This window comes from Cricetulus griseus, assembly GCF_003668045.3.
Source record: "Cricetulus griseus strain 17A/GY chromosome 1 unlocalized genomic scaffold, alternate assembly CriGri-PICRH-1.0 chr1_1, whole genome shotgun sequence".
In the NCBI taxonomy this organism is placed as follows: Eukaryota; Metazoa; Chordata; class Mammalia; order Rodentia; family Cricetidae; genus Cricetulus; species Cricetulus griseus.
Genome location: NW_023276807.1, coordinates 58,702,003 through 58,718,706, shown reverse-complemented (window position 1 = coordinate 58,718,706; position 16,704 = coordinate 58,702,003). Strand labels below are relative to the sequence as shown.

General features: G+C 42.8%; 2 protein-coding genes across 6 annotated transcripts in view; one reads left to right on the top strand and one right to left on the bottom strand.

Annotated features, from left to right (window-relative positions):
- The window catches only part of Adam9 (ADAM metallopeptidase domain 9), a 67,155-nt gene extending 56,325 nt beyond the window's left edge, over nucleotides 1–10,830 (bottom strand). For 4 of the 5 annotated variants that reach the window (XR_004772488.1, XR_004772489.1, XM_027395315.2 and 1 more), the window contains exons 1-2: nucleotides 10,640–10,830; nucleotides 1,237–1,334 (exon numbers count right to left, since the gene is read on the bottom strand). Coding sequence is in view for 3 of the 5 variants with exons in the window: in XM_027395315.2 (XP_027251116.1) it covers nucleotides 1,237–1,334; nucleotides 10,640–10,736 (195 nt within the window). In the remaining 2 variants the exon portion in view is untranslated. The remainder of the gene's footprint in view (nucleotides 1–1,236; nucleotides 1,335–10,639) is intronic. The other variant, XM_027395316.2, reaches the window with a different exon arrangement.
- Nucleotides 10,831–11,261: 431 nt separating this feature from the next.
- On the top strand, nucleotides 11,262–15,931 carry Tm2d2 (TM2 domain containing 2). The gene is made up of 4 exons (XM_027395326.2): nucleotides 11,262–11,587; nucleotides 12,048–12,135; nucleotides 13,565–13,680; nucleotides 15,251–15,931. The coding sequence occupies exons 1-4, from the start codon at nucleotides 11,364–11,366 to the stop codon at nucleotides 15,462–15,464; spliced, it is 642 nt and encodes a 213-aa protein (XP_027251127.1). The 5' UTR covers nucleotides 11,262–11,363; the 3' UTR covers nucleotides 15,465–15,931.
- The last annotated feature ends 773 nt before the right edge of the window (nucleotides 15,932–16,704 follow it).

The window sequence follows — 16,704 nt, the reverse complement described above, 5'->3', positions numbered from 1 at the left end:
GGCAACAAGGGACCTTAAGCTATGAGCCAGCTCTGCAGCCCTAGTTGTCTGTTCTTCCTAAATGTGTTCATGAATCAGCTGTAACTTCAGGAATTACTTTTCAGTGCATCCACACTTGAGTTCTTCCTTCTGTTTAAGTAAGTTTCAGGAGATTTTCTAGTTATACAAAAGTGCACAGGAAATTCCAGGTCTCTTGATGGGGGAGGTCCTTCTATGTATGTTTATCTTCTTATTGATTGTTGAATAAAGTACTGTTTGGCCAATGAGGCAGCAAGTTAGGAGGGACTACGAGTCAAGGAGGATTTTGGGAAATGTAGTAAAGAAGTCTTGCAATCCAGGCAGTAAGTGAAATAGCAGGCAGACTCATATATAAGCAAAGAAGGATGTCATCCCTTTTCTCTTCCTCCTGCTTTCTGCTCTGGAGCTGCCATGTGATCCCAGCAAGAGAAGCCACCAGCAGCTGACGTCCGATAAGATTAGTCTTCATGGTTGATACTTAAGACTGAGCTAGCAAGTAAGAAATCCTAGGGATTGGCCAGCAGCATTGTACCTAATATAAGTCTCTGTATGTTACTTGGGACCCTAATGTGGCAGCAGGTGGAACTTGAGCAGTCTGGCAGAAAGCACCCACATGGCGGCAGGGCTCGAGTGGATGCAGCCAAAAGACTTATTGTTACAGTCTCTTATGACCTTTGCAGCTTATCTCATCAACTCTAACACAACTCACACTTTCTCCTCCTGACAATAGAACTCTGGGATGAGAACACACCACACACAGATGTGGCAATCTTGCTAGCAGCACTTGGGTGTCTGCAGTATTGATAAACGGTATCTTACAACTGAAGGCATCTTAGAGTTAATTATTCAGATGACTCTTTCTCATCTTCAAGCTCAGGGGACCTTTATCTCTATCTCAAACAACTTCCCTATTCTAACTATAGGACAAACTATTGATCTTAAGGTCATGTGCAAGGGCTTGGTCCCAAGAACAGCACCAATGGGAGGTGCAAAGGATCCAGATGTACATGATTACCCCATTAACAACAGAAAAAACTCCCTCCAATGAGAAAATAACACTTGATTTCCTGATAAACAGTTTTGCTATTTTTTAATCAGCATATAAAGTATCTGATATTAAAACTCAGAACTACTTACTCCCTGAAACAACCACTCCTGCAAATATCACCTTACATTAAGAAAAGAAAGAACTATAATTTAGTTCTAGAGAGAACTCACCTGCTTTGAACTGGGCCTCAGGGCTTCCCTTCTTTCTCTAGTTAATCTCCAAGGAGTTGTAATTTCATAAGACAAAAGATGCTTTGTCTGCTGAAAATCTGCAGCAAAAAGAACAACAAATATAACAAAGTGAACCTGAAAAATCTACTAGGTACCAAAATACTGAAGATAAAAACTGAGTGTTCAGTTGGGTGTAATGTTGAGCATTTTTAATCCCAGCACTTGGGAGGCAGAGGCAGTAGGATCTCTGTGAGTTCGAGGCTACACTGGTCTACATAGTGACTTTAGGACAACTAGAGATACACAACAAGACCCTATCTTGAAAAACAAAAAAAATTAAGTGTTCAAGACATTGAAAAAAATCACCTGAGCATTATGTGACCTTTTAAGAAATTATTTTATTATTCTATTTTATGGATGTTTTGGCTGCATGTATGTCTGTGTGTATGGTGTGTGCATGGTGCCCACAGAGGTCAGGTGAGAACCCACTGAAAGTGGGGCTAAGGAGAGTTGTGAGCCACTATGTGAATGTTAGAATCAAAAATGGATCCTTTGGAAGAGCAGCCAGTGCTCTTAACTGATGAGCCATCTCTCCAGACCCTCTTGTGATTTTTATATATATATATATAATCCTACATAAGAATGAGAGTAAAAATATTTCCTAAGAAAAAGATACCAGTCTGTATCCAAACAGTATGTGCATGTGTGTTAAAACAATCATTTTCAAACATTTTGCAACTATATACTCTAGTCCTTTTCCTCAACATGAAGAAAAGAACATGAGTTTTAATATGGCAGAGTGCCCGGCTAGGGCTCAGTGAATGTACTTGTCTCTTACACCCTCTCATTCATCTTAAATGATACCCTAACAGAATTTTTTTTTAAACACTGAATAAAAATGATAAGGGTAAGATACCTTTAATATTTAAAGGGTCAACTCTAATATGCACTAACAATGGACCAACTATCTCATATGAAATGACTACATCATGAGTCCATCAGAAGAAAATTTTACATGAAAACTATTAACAGTTAAGAACTCTAATCATACATGCTTAGATTCTAAAGTTATCTGTAAAATCAAGTATCTTAGTTTGGGTTTCTATTGCTGTGAAGAGTCACTATGACCACAGCAACTCTCATAAGGAGTTTAATTTAATTTAATTGTGGTGGCTCACTTACAGTTCTATTATTGTCATGCAGGAAGCAAGGCAGCACAAAGACAGATATGATGCTGGAAAAGGAGCTCAGAGTTCTTACATCTTGACTCACAGACAACAGAAAATGGTCTGAACACTGGGCATGGCTTGAGCATATATGAAACCTCAAAGCCTGCCTTCACAATGACAGGATTCCTCCAACAAACCTACACCCACTACAATAAAGCCACACCTCCTAATAGTGCCACTCCCTTTGGGGGCTATTTTCTTTCAAACCACCACACCGAGTACAACCAGAACTGAAAGACAGGGCAAGACATAGTAGTGCACTCTTCAATTCAGTGGTTCTCAGCCTGTGGATCATGGCCACTTTGCAAATCGAATGACTATTTGATGGGTTGGCTAAGACCATCCTGCATATCACATTACAATTCATAACAGCAACAAAAGTAGCTATGAAGTAGCAATGAAGATAAGTTTATGGTCGGGGTCACGACAACATGAGGAACTGTGTTATTAAAGAGTTGCACACAGCATTGGGAAGGTTGAGAACCACTGATCCCAGCACTTGGAAAGCAGAAACAGTTAGATCTGAGTTCAAGGTCTGCCAGGAATACACCGTAAGACATAAAAAGGCCCTATTGCAAAAGCAAACAAAAAATACCACCACAAACTGAACAATAAATCATGTTGGATATAGCCTCTTCTCTCAATGAGCCCAACACAAAATATCTTTTCCTTACAGTATCATCACTAAGGGCATAACAATTCTTTTTCATTGTTTTTACTGTTTTTATTACTTTTGAGACAAGATCTCACTAATTACTCAAGATAACCTTGAACTCATGACTCTCCTGCCCTGGCTCTGTCTTCCCAGTGTTGAAATTACAGGAGCTCACCACCACCCCCTAGAGCCATGGGGAAAGTTCTGTCAGTAAAGTCTGATGAGGGATGGTCACTGGCCACCGGTAGGAAGCTTCAGATCAGAATGCCAAGGAAGGAGCACAGCTGCATCTCACTAAGCCTCCAACTCTTAAAACATAGGAAACATAGGACTTAATAGTATCCTTAAAAATCTCCTCTTGCATGGGTAGCCTGTCCCACTGCTAACAGTCACCCTGGAAGTGTGGCAAGGTAAACACAACTAATAATAAATTCCGTGTGATCAAAGGTAAACTATATTCCAGAAAAAGATGACAAAATGTTGGGGGGAGATAAGAAGGTGGAGTGGATATGAGGGGGATCTGGAGGAAATATGATCAAAACACACTGTAAGAAATTTTCAAAGAACTTTTTAAAGTAAACTAGCCGGAAGCTAGGTGGGAGGGGCAAGCCTATAATCCCAGCACTCAGCTGAGGTGCTTACAGTAAAGACACAAGTTCAAGGTCAGCTTCAGCCACAAAACAAATTTGAAGCCAGCCTGAGCTAGAGGCCTAACTAAAAAAGAAGAAAAAATGGCATATTTTTCTCCAACTTCCTGCCATGACTCATTATTTCAAAGAGAAAGTTTAAGCAATTCCCTACAGTCAGGAACATATATGCTGACAGGCACAGTTCACCATACAGGAGAGGCTGAACCACAGGCAACTAAATGAAAACATTTGCACTACAATTCAGAAGTGAACCTCACAGAGAGAAAAATGTGAAACACTTCAAAAAGACAGAATTTGAAGTTCTAATGGGCAGGCAGATATTTCAAGAGTTCTCTATCCAAAACAGGTTCTGTGACTTTCTAAGGTCATCTGCCTCCTTTAGGCCAGGAAAAGTCAGGTGTTCTGTTTTCTAAGGAATCTTTTACCTGGATGGCTACAGGAGACAATAAAAGCTAGATACAAGAATAGAAACTAGGCCAGGAGTAAGGGCACAGTCTTTAATCCCAGCACTTGGGAGGCAGAGGCAAGCAGAACTTGGTGAGCTTGAAGCCAGCCTGGTCTACAGAGAGTTCCTGATCAGCCAGAGCTACACAGTGAGACCCTCAAAACATCAAAAATATATATTATATAATATGATATTATATAATATAATGTATATATTATATTTTTGTCAATTGGGAACCATATCAGAAAATATATTATTGAAAAATATATATATTCTGCCATATGTATGCACACATATGGTAGAATGTTCTTTCTATGGCTCCCATTTTAAAATAATCTTTTGTTTCGTAAAACAAATGTCACAATCATTTGTGGCTTTTTAAGGTTTCAAAATTATAGCACTTCTGTATTTAGGAGTTCTTACTCTGACACTGACTTCTTTCAAAGACCCAAGGATCCACCTCCTGCATCAAACCCATGAACAAAAAGCCATGTACAAAGGTTTTGAATGTGTGTTATTTCGAAAGAATACACACTAACTACAAGGGAATCCTTGTTCCTCTTTTTTTTTTTTTTTCAAAATTCTTTTCTTATCTCTAGTTTCTTTTTTCTTATGTCCTGCTCATTCCTTGCATGGATTTTCCCTAATTCCTCTACTCTATGCTTCTTCCTGTGGGAACCAAAATGCCATTTCTCTCATTTTACTGTAAAGGAAGCTATTTAACCTTCATAACCCTGGCATTGTGGGCTGGAAAAATCCTTGGTTGTGTTGTGGGTCATCCTGTGCAGTGTAGGCATGTCTACTAGCACGCAGGCCTCCACTCTCCAGATGCCAGCAATGCTGGTTCTGACCACTAAAGTGTCCTGTGTGCCTGCAGGTGGAGTATGCAACATTGCACCCAATTAAAAACTACTGGGGATGCCAGGTGTGGTGGTTTAAGCCTTTAATCCCAGCACTCAGGAGGCAGGGGCAGGTAAATCTCTCTGAGTTAGAGGCCAGCCTAGTCTACAAAAGAGCTCTAGGACAACCAGGGCTACATAGTCAGAGCCTGTCTCAAAAGTTTTTTTTTTTTTAAATAATTAAAATGCTAAACACCAGGGGAAAAGATACAGTTCACAATAAAAGTAAAAATCTTAAGATAATGTGAGGTATATAAACTTTGCTATTAGACTCTGACAGAATAAGCACACTGTTAAAAATAAGGACACTAGGAGACAGGAACTGAAGAAAACTCAAAAGTTGAACCAAAAACTTAAAGGTCCGATGAGAATTTTGCCTCCTCTGACTTCTCAGGTCTTTTTATGCATTTCTGAGGAAGTCAAGCAACTGTGGTAGAAAAAAAAAAAATCTTCCAAAGAATTCTACCTAATTGCAAGACAAACAAACGGGTATGCCAAGCCGCCAGAGCCTTTCTTCTTCTCTTCCTGCTTATTACCTAAACAAATAGCCACCTTTATGTACTTTCACTGTAAAAGATAAACCTCCTCCTTCAGGTTGAGTGAGATAATCTGTTGTCTCAAGTACTCCTGCAGGGAAAGGACTGTAATTAGAGGCCAACTGCTATTCCAAACCCTGTATCCTCACTCAAGTCCCAGGGCCAATCCCAAACCTATGCATTTCAGCTACTATCTCCTTCAAGTGCACATTCCTGCCCCTGTGTTCTATACTGTCACATGCCTTAAGACATATGCTTCTTTATTGACCTATCTTTAAAAAGAGAATGTTCATCCTGGGCTGTATTTCAAAGATCCTGTCCCCAAATAACAAAACAAAATGCTATTTTGGTCTTGAAGTACCCCATTGGGAAAAACTCCAATCATCTAGAAAACGTAAGGCTCTTAAGAATGTAAGAAAGGAATTTAATCTGCTGAGGCCAAGACAGCTACTTCCTATCAGATATATACTATAAGCACTCAATAAAATGTGCCCTCCCTCAGCAGCCTTCTGTGATCCTTACAGACTCTCCTCCCCACCCCACTTAAATCGAACCTGCCTTTTTAAGGATTAACATCTTTCCTGAAAATATCCAGGGCTCTCAAACACTTTTTACCAGCAACACTAAATTCCCCTCTCCAAACTAGAGTTGGGAGTTCTAGATCAAGAGTGTAATTGTGACAGAATCTGACTGTGCCACACAGGTTAATAAGGAGTGAGGGCTCTGCCTGCCTGGGATTCTACTAAAAGAAAAGGGAAAGGGCATGCTAATGCGAGTTAAACTAAGAAAATTTTTATAATAAGAACAACGTGTCAAAGGGGAAAAAACATATTTGGAAGTGGAATTTGTCCTACAATATAACATGTTTTGTGGTGATGCTTCTTTACAAAATTTATCTTAAAGATTTAGCAGTAAGTTAAGATAAAGGAAAACAAACCCAAACAACATCGTGCTTCAAACCTGACCACTAGCTCTCAGGGGGCAGAAGCAAGGAGATCTCTGTGAGGTGGGAGCCAGCCAGGGGTATAAAAAGAAACCCTGTCTCAAAAACAAAAGAGAGAGAGAGGGAGGAAGGGAGGGAAGGAGGGAGGGAGGAGGGAGGGAGGGAGGGAGGCAGGGAGAGAGGGACTGAGAGGAATGAGCGGTATGATGACTAGACATGAATTTCCCAGGCTAGCTCCCTTTTTATTCTTTTTTTATTAATATTAATTTTGGAGGCTGGCACAGAAAGCAACAGGTTTCTGTCTTGGCAGCCTCATAAATGTCCTTACAGTTTGTTCTCATCCACTCCCCTCCTTACTCACTCTTAAAGGATGTACCACGAGACAGGAAGTTGGAAGAGAACAGGGAAATGGGGTGAGTCTGGGAGGGTTAGAGGGTGAAGGAGAGTGAGTATATTCAAAACACACTGAATGAGATTCTCAAAAATTAAAAATACTGCAATGTGCCACATATGGTCACTAGGAGAAATGATCAGGCTATAAAATCTATCCCATTTCCCATCACAAATGAAAATGGTCTCTCACATACAAACATGGTAGTACAATCCAGCCTTAGGTGATTCCACTCCAGACCCTACAAAGATGACTCACTAAGTTTGCTATCACTGTGGCAGTGATAGCAAGAGGCAGTGACTCAATGACTGGAATCGCTCCAAGGCTCTGGGACATCCATAGCACCAGGTATCAATAAGAAAAGGAGGTATCTTGAAGTTAACTGCATCACATATTTGAGTCTCTCGCTGTTATATACTTCATGTTACTTTCAGTTTATGAAATTATCTGGGTCCTTCTATAGTGAACCACAATACTTAATAAAGAACAAATATAAGCTAGGTGTCCTGGGGCACACCTTTAAGCCCAGCACTCAGGAGACTGAGTTCAAGGGCAGCCTGGTCTGCATAGAGAGTTTCAGGGCAGCCAGAGTTACATAGTGAGACTTTGTCTTGAAAAAAGCAAAACAAATAAGAAAAGAACAGATACAAAACCAAATTTCATAAGGTAAAATATAAAACTAGTTTTCTAAGACCAGAAACTAATTTTGTACATATCAACTATGAATGTTTTCATTTTCACTTAGAAGTTTGGAAACAAAACCATCTTTAAATCTAAAAGACTACATTTTCTTATGTAACACAAATACATCAATTTTAACCTGTTATTTCTAAAATACAAAATTAGCCTATGTGTTCATCAACAGATAAATGAATGAAGAAAATAGTATACATATGCACAGTGGAATTCCATTCAGTCATCAAGAATAAAATGTATCTCAGCAGTAAAATAGGCAGCATTGGAAACTATTGTATTAATGGAAATAAACCAGATCCTAAAAGACAAGAAGTATCATGTTTCTCTCATATGTGGAATTTAGACTGATTTTATATATATATACTTATATATACTCATATATGTGACATGAAAGTTGAAGGGGCCTATGGTAGGGAGAACATTACAAGACAATAAGTCAGAAGATAAAATGAAAAAAGTACAATGATAAACATGCATGGAACTGTCATAATTAAATCCATTATTTTATATTCTAATTTTAAAAATTATTTTTAAGAATCTGCTGACATCTGAAAATGAGGTTGTCATGGACCTAAGTTCCACTTTTGAGCAAGTTTTCAAACTCATCTTCTTCAGATACCAGTTTCTAAAATAAATCTTTTTTTAGTCTACATATTGTATTTAGTCTACATTAGTAGACTAATACATAATACTAATACATAAAACTACATACTAATACATAATACATACATAAAACTAAATACTAATACATAAAAAAAAAGAGTGCAGGGCATGTTGGCACATAGCTTTAATCCCAGCAGTTGGGAGGCAAAAGCAGGTGGATCTCGGAGTTCCAGGCCAGCCTGGTCTACAAATAGAGTGGGGAGACTTACAAAAAAGAAACTAAGATGTTTCATTGACATATGGTTTCCTTATATTTGTTGACCCCAGGTTTTTTTGTAAATTATTTGAATCAACTATTCAAAAATTATTCTGTAATCCTCGTGGGCACAATGTTACCAACAACAGTTAAAAATCCCACTGAAACCAGCTTAGCTCCCAACTTATGTGTGGATGTTTCAGTTCATGTTTTAGACATCCTGTATTCCAAAAACTCAGCTGATTTTATAAGATCATTCACTTCAGGAAATTCTCGTTGACTCACTGCCAACACCTCAAAACTTGGCTCCAGCTCTCTAGCCTCTTCCTCCTCGAGTTCATCCTCCATTATATTGTCAATGTTCTAACTGAAAACCTGATTGCAAAGTACTTAAAAAAATCTTCATTTCCGCCGGGCGTTGGTGGCGCACTTCTTTAATCCCAGCACTCGGGAGGCAGAGGCAGGCAGATCTCTGTGAGTTCAAGGCCAGCCTGGTCTACAGAGTGAGTGCCAGGATAGGCTCCAAAGCTACACAGAGAAACCCTGTCTGGAAAAAAAAAAAAATCTTCATTTCCCAAACCAATCTACAGGATAAATGTGACTCTGTAGTCCTGCTACACAAGGTCTCACACTTGGAGTCACTTTCCCTTCCATATTTCACTTTCACACAAGTTACCTAACCATACACTAACACTTTCATTGTCTCCTAACAAGTTATTTTCTTTCACACTCAATTACTCTTGAGGAGAGAGGGGGGAGGAGAAGAGAGAGAAAGAGAGAGAGAGAGAGAGAGAGAGAGAGAGGAGAGCTTCCTATGTTTATGTTTACAATGGATCTCTCCCCTCTAATTTGAAATTTTCTTTCTCACCCATTTAGTTCAGTTCAAAAATCACACACACAAAAACCTTCCACCTCTCATACACCTTAGTACACATGGCCATCCTCTGATCGTTCAAAAGCATCTGGGATGGTGTTTACCTGGAATCTGACAAATGCCTAAGGGAGCACCCGGCCCCTTGCAGCCACAATTGAAGAACATAAGGATATTCCATTCATTCTTACACACATGTGTAATAATAAGCATACACACGAGCTAGAAATATAGTCTGGTTTATATTGACAAACACATGAAGTTAGAGATTACTAAAACTTTGGATCCTTTCCTTTGGACAGTGTTAACTATCTAGAACAGCAGAAGAAAAGTGATCGTCACCAGAACCGATCTGGCAGCATCCTATTCAAAATTTTTCAGTGTTTTGAACGCCAGCATCTCCACCCAGCAGAAAGCTAACTTAATTTAAAAGGAGAAAGCCAAAGAGAAGAAACAATGTAATTAGTTTCGTGAAGGTCAGCACTCCAGCACTCAGCACCTTTGAAGGCAAGAAGCCTTCCATTGTCCATCGTATTCCCGGCGCTAGTAGAGATAACTCAGTCATGCAAACAATAATTTGATACAATAAATAACGTTTCCAGAAAGAAACGAGTGTGTTAATGGTGTGTTTCCACCCCCATTTCATCATCTCCAATATAAATATCTTACAAATTTACGGGAAGTTTCACAATTCAAACGTATTGGCCAGCAGTAATTTCTTTCCGATAATCCCCTGGGTTAAACAGAGCAGAGATTCTTTGTCAGGATTTAGAAAGACTGAACAACAGGCTCTGGAAATGCAACTTTTCGTTCATTCTTTTCTTTTTAAAGTATTCTTACTACAAAAAAAAAAAAACAAAAACAAAAAAACAACAAAAAAAAACAAACGGCCCAAGGAAAACCCGCCTTCTCCTCCATCAAAATCTCTGAGGACCTACTGGTTGAGTCCGCTAAGACCACGACAGTCAAATCTCAAATTCTGATAGACTGAAGCAAAAGTTCCAGCTCCCAGCCCAGGACCAGTGACAGCCACTCCACCCGCGAGCGCTGGCCGCAGCCCGGGAGCGGCCAGCTCACGGCCAGGGTGCAGCCGGCCGCCGGGCTCCGGGTCAGCGCTGTCAGGGGAGCCGGGAGCCTGGGGTCCACCTCGCAGCTCGCACCACCGGACACTAGGGGAGCGCCCAGCCCGGGACGCGGAGCTCCCGGAATACCGTCCCCCCAACACCCACCTGGCCGCCCGGCATCGAGGACCGGGCCCAGCAGGCCACACGCTAGCAGCCACCTTAGTGGCAGAGAAGCAAGGGGCGAGAGCGCGCGCAGCCCCATAGCGAGGGCTTCTGCAGGTTCGGCTCAACGCGCGGCCGCCGCCTCCGCCCCTTCGGTCATCCTTGCAACCTCGCAGGGGCCCCCGGGGGCTGGCGGGGCGCGCGCCCTCGGCGGGCGCGCGCGCGGCACTGACGCAGCCCCCCTCCCTCCAGCCCCGCCCCCACCCCGCTCGCTCCGGACGTAGGGAAAATAGTCTGCGGTGAGAGAGGGTGGCCTACTCCACGCCGGCGGCTTCAGATCGCGCCTGTCCGTCCCGCCCCTCCGCGCGCGCGGCTGGTAGGGAGGACGTAGGCGGGGCTGGGGCGGGGTTAAATGGAAGATCCGCCCCCCAAGCTGTGAAATGCAGAGGGCCGACTGGAGGGCGGGGTTAAGAGAAGCCCCGCCCTTTACGCAGCGAAGAGCGGAGGGTTTACTGGAGGAAGGGATTAATAGAAGCACCGCCCACCTCCCTCCTCTATCCGCTTTTGATTGGTCGCAACGGTGGGGCGGGGCGTCGAGCTGCTCACTGGTTGGCTGTGTGGCGGCGAGCTGCGTGCCGACGCAGAGAGGCCTGACAGCGCCGGGTCCGGTCGGCCGTGGCGGCCTGGCTTTGTTTTTAGGCCGGGTCTCTGGGACCGGCCCGGGAAGATGGTGCTAGGGGGCTGCCCTGTGAGTTACCTACTGCTGTGCGGCCAGGCAGCCTTGCTCCTGGGGAACCTACTGTTGCTGCACTGTGTCTCTCGGAGCCACTCGTTTAATGCCACGGCCGAACTGGATCTCACACCCTCAGGCGCCGCTCACCCCGAGGGTCCCGTAGCCCCGAGCTGGGAATACAGCGACCCCCACTCTCCGGTCATCCTTTGCTCTTACCTGTAAGCCTACGGGGATGTAGGGGCAGTCCTATTGGGAATCGGGCCCGGCTAGGTGGTGACTGTGAGGAGGCCAGGGAAGGGAAGGCTTCTTCCACCTGGGGGAGATGATTCCGGGATAGGTGCCTGCCTCTCAACTCCCCTGCCTCGGAAAGCCTCGTGTGTTAGTGGTAGATACCGGGAGGGAGTGGTGTAGGCTGTAGAACCCTTCCACTTCCTTCACCCTTTCTCCTGCCTTGATTACAGGATGAGTTCAAAGCCAACCAGCCATCCTCGGTAATGGAAGGAAGGAAGTTACTTAAAGGGCTGGAGATGTAGCTTAATGGAAGATAGCGTCCCTCGCGTGTACATTCCTAGTACAGGAAGAGAGGAGAATAGAAGGAAGGAAAACAGTTAGGGAGGAATACGTGCGATCACATAGCAATTGGTAAAGGGGGCTGATGATGGTCTTAATGATTTGCAGACCCGACGAGTTTGTAGATTGTGATGCCCCAGTGGATCACGTTGGAAATGCAACCGCCTCCCAGGAACTTGGTTATGGTTGTCTCAAGGTGAGGTTTTTGTTTGTTGTGCATTCGCTCTTTAGGACTGAGTGCTGTTACAGAAGAGCTTAAAGGCATGCATACAAAGAGACTTTTTTTTTTTTTTTTAAGAACTCCATCGGTATAACTGTTGCTGGAAAATTCCAGCATGACCAGGGTTTTAGTGGCTGAATAGCACATTTGCTCTCCTCATGAACCAGCAATGTCTGTGCCCAAGCCGCCCAAGTGCAAAGACCAACCTGTATTGGTTCCTTTCGCCACGAAATTAACAAATTAAAGCTGAACTGTCACCTGTCCTTTCAAAGCATGCCCTCTCTTAAAAGAACAATGAAAGAGGGCCATGCACTTTGGAAAGCTGATGCTGAACTGGGTTTTCTTGGCTACACATGCAGTTGGAGCAAATTCCTGGTGCTGGTGATGACAAGCAAGCTGCACCCTGTCCTCTTTAGGAAATAACTAGGTCCTGTCAGTGATGTTTTGTTTGAGGATAGAGCATTCCAGAGAAGTCTTCAGTAGCAGTGGCCTCTCAGCCTGGAAAGGAGCCATTAGTATTCTTAAAGTGAGTGTACCTACTTGGTCTCTCAAAACCCATTGAATTTTGTTTTAGTTTTTTGTTTTGGTATGTCTGCTTTTGTTTTATAAACCTTACAATACCACAACCAAGGGGACAACTCTTAATTGAACTATGTGCAGAGAAATATTTTAAATACATTGAAATTTCATTTTATTGGTAATTGGTAAAAGCTTGACTGACATTGCATAGGGATAACTTAATTTTGATTGTTTTAATTAAAACCTGAATTTATCCTGTCACAAGAGTCAAACTGTCCCTCGGCCAGCAGCCCTTAAGGACTGGCAGGACTCTGGAGGTTTGAGAAGTGAGCAGCCTTGTTCTCCAGTCTCACTCTGAGGAACATGGGGTAATGGTAGGAAAGTAATAATAAGACATGAGGGAAACTGTGTGGCTCTGCTTTCTCTGTTCTAATAATTTTTGGTGGAACTTAAACTTCTACTAGGGGTAGACTCCAGAAACCTATAACCATTCATGACCTAAGTGAAGTCCTCAACCAGATTTTAGCCTGAATTATTTTCTAATTTTGTTCACTTATGGTAAATCTACAACAGATGTCTTGATATGTATTGACATCTCAATTCCCACTCCAAAAATGCTATGCTATATGTGCCTGTAAATACAAGATAACCAAAGCACTGTGTACATCTCTGCAGTTTGGTTTGGGTTTTATTGTTTTGAAGAAGCCAGGCATGGAGGAGAAAGGTTTATTTAAAGCAGTGTGCACTTAGAATGGACTGCTAAGTCACCTGAAGTCATCCCCAAAGTCTGTGCTTTTGAGAACTTTACTTGGTTGTCCTAGGATCATTACAGTACTGAAGCAGTTTTTACTAGTGAATGTGGATGTGTGTATTCCTTCCTCCGCAGTTTGGGGGTCAGGCCTACAGTGATGTGGAACACACTGCAGTCCAGTGCAGAGCCCTGGATGGAATTGAGTGTGCCAGTCCCCGGACCTTTCTACGAGAGAATAAGCCTTGTATAAAGTAAGTTTTACTTTCCTTGTTGCACTGCATGTGTGGTGCTGGGATTTGAACCCAGGACACCTGCTAAGCAAGTGTCCTGCTAATGAGCTGCACCCGTAGCCCAAACTAAGTGTTACTCTGAAAGGGGGTCATGGGTGCTTGGATGGAGATGCCAGCTGGTGTGACCTTTTCTTAGAAGTTTTAAAGAATGCAAGTGTTTCCTTCTGTGTGAGGCCCCCTGATTGAGGCATTGTGATTGCAACAGATAGGAACAGAAGTTGTGGCTTCTGAATCTTTCCGTCTGCCCTCATCCTCAGCTTGCAGGCCCTGAGCCAAACGATGTAGCTCCTCACCAGCAAACACCTGTGAAATCTGCATTAGGACTTCTGGAACAAAGTTTTGCAAAGAAATTTGGGAGTTCCTTAACTGAAATCACCTGATCCTAAAAAAATGTGGTGTAGATTCTACCAACAGATACAGAATTTACTTAGATTGTTAGCGCCTGAGAGAAGCCTTGGTGATGAGTAGTGACATCAGCACTGAGGCATTTTCAGGCACATAAAGGTGCAGGAAAATGAGGCCCTCATTTAAGGAAAGAATGTTTCCCTTGAAAAAGAACTCAGGAAGCCAGTGGAGCCTCAGGTCCCCAGACTCCTCTGCTATCACAGTTTGTTATCCAATTGTCCAGTCCAACTAGACAAAATGTTTGTTGTTTAATTTTGTTTGTGTGTGTATAGGTTTGCCTTGTTGACTGCAGGGCCTGCAATAGCCAACAGAGAGCATCTGATCCAGGTGGTTGTGATCCACCTGGTATCACTGGTGGGAATCAAACCTGGCTCCTCTTCGAGAGAACAAAAGTGCTCTTAACCACTGAGCCATCTCTCCAGGACCCTTTTTGTTCTTACAATCACTTCCTATCTTAGCAAGTGCTTTTTTGAGACCCTAGAGCAACTAGAGCTAGGGAATCTATTATACTGTAATTAACTTTTTTTTTTTTTTTTTTTTTTTTTTGTCTCTGGGGAAAGACTGCCCATTCCAAGATTAGAAAATTCATGGTGTTAGCCAAGGCCCTAGTCAGCATGTCCTGAATATGCAAATTCATGTCCTGAGCCATCTAGTGGCAGGACACCCCAGGAGACTACTCCTGTGCCTTAATCATCCCAGGGTCATATGTCAGGCCACTAGGGTCCACGTTGAATATAGCTTAAAGCTGCTGAGATGATTCAAGTAGTCAATCCTGAATTGCTGATGTGTCCTGCCTTGGCTTTTCCACAAAACCCCCAGCAAAGGTTGAGACCTGGACCTACCTCTTACTCCTATCTACTGACCATCATGCTCACCTTCCCATGTGACCTAGCAGGGTGACAGCCCCACCTCTCTAGGACCCATGAATGTAATAAGCTGTCTGTTTGGCTTCCCCCATCCCTCCCCAGGCTCTTTTGTGTCTCCCCTAGTAGCCACACCTGACTGAATGTATCAAGAACGAACCCAAGCAGGGTGAAAGGCCTCTGCACCACAGCCAGCACTTGCTGCACTTTTATGATGGTCCAGTCGGTTTTCATGAGGCAAACATCTCCCTCCCTCCATCCAGGTACACCGGACACTACTTCATAACCACGTTGCTCTACTCCTTCTTCCTGGGATGTTTTGGCGTCGATCGTTTCTGTTTGGGACACACTGGAACAGCCGTCGGGAAACTGCTGACCCTGGGAGGACTTGGGATCTGGTGGTTTGTCGACCTAATTTTGCTCATCACTGGAGGGCTGATGCCCAGTGATGGTAGCAACTGGTGCACTGTCTACTAAAAGCTGCTGCTGCCCCAGGCCAGCAAGAACAAAAAAGTGTTAGGTTGCCCGGCTAATTACTACAAGCTCCAAATTCTTCTCCAAACATCACTTTCCCCTTTAGAAGTTCAGACTGAACTTTTCAAACCAAACCTTACCTTGCAGACCAAAAATGACAAGCAGTGTTGTGGGAGTCCAGTTGTATCTTTCTTCATGTGTAAAATAGCAAAGATAGTGACTTCTATCCACGGATCATTTTCAGAACGCCGTTTCTGTGTGGCTGGATCTTGAGTCATCTGGAGCAGGGGCCCAACAGGATAAACCAAGCGTGTGTTTACCCATGCACAGTGACCCTGAATTTCCAAGCACAAGTCAGAAACTGCGCCAGTGAGAAATCTCCAGGAGACATAGAAATGACTGTGGATTTTAATACACACCAAAATTCTGACTCTGTGAATCTAAATTACAGAATAAAGTTTTAAAACCTAGCCTGTTGTGAATTTTCAATAGAGAATGAAACTCCAAAATTGTTTTTGCTGAAGGGTGAGCATTTAAAGTAAAAGTTATGGTTTGGATATGCCGGTTCCTCCTGCAGCCTGCCTCCTTTAAGTAGTCTGTTCCGCACTTGGTCCTAACGGTGCAAAGTCTAATACAACTGCCCTTATTAATCCTGGTTGTGGACTGCTGCAATGTTCTACAGACAACAAGTTGTTCATTCTAGTTATGCTTTGAAACCCAACAATGGCAGACATGTATGAGTTAACAAAATTGTCCCATCTAAAATTAGTATTTTCCGATTTTAATCAGCCTTTAAAATATGGGCCCCATATATCAGAGGCTGGTGTAAAAATGCTATGTAGGCTAGAGGCCACTTCATTTGCAGCACTTGGAAGGTAGAGGCAGGTAGATCTCTTGTTGAGTTAGAGGTCTACATAGTGAGACCATGTCTTTAAAAAGAAAAAAAGATTTTTATACAAGTAACTGTAACACTTTCTGCATAATTAGTTGAGATAAAATGGGAACTCATGCCCTTGGAAAGAAAATGTATGCCTATGTAGAAGATACTGACTGGGGATGTCAAATCCAGATGTCTTAGGGGAGAGAGAGAAAACACATTCTGTCCATACAAGCATGACAGTAAAAGTTTTCCCGTGTGCCACAGTGTTAGAGCCAGTCAAGCTTCTGCTTTCCCAAGTCCCCAGGGAGAAAGGAAATGTTGTGAATGATAAGTGGCTTTCAATTCTAAGTCCAAAAGGTCTGT

What these genes read in the sequence shown, in the direction of transcription:
- Tm2d2 (XM_027395326.2), top strand. Translation starts at nt 11,364, where the DNA reads ATGGTGCTAGGGGGCTGCCCTGTGAGTTACCTACTGCTGTGCGGCCAG. An exon ending in TTGGTTATGGTTGTCTCAAG is followed by an intron (nt 12,136 to 13,564) that starts GTGAGGTTTTTG and finishes CTTCCTCCGCAG; the next exon opens with TTTGGGGGTCAGGCCTACAG. An exon ending in GAGAATAAGCCTTGTATAAA is followed by an intron (nt 13,681 to 15,250) that starts GTAAGTTTTACT and finishes CCCTCCATCCAG; the next exon opens with GTACACCGGACACTACTTCA.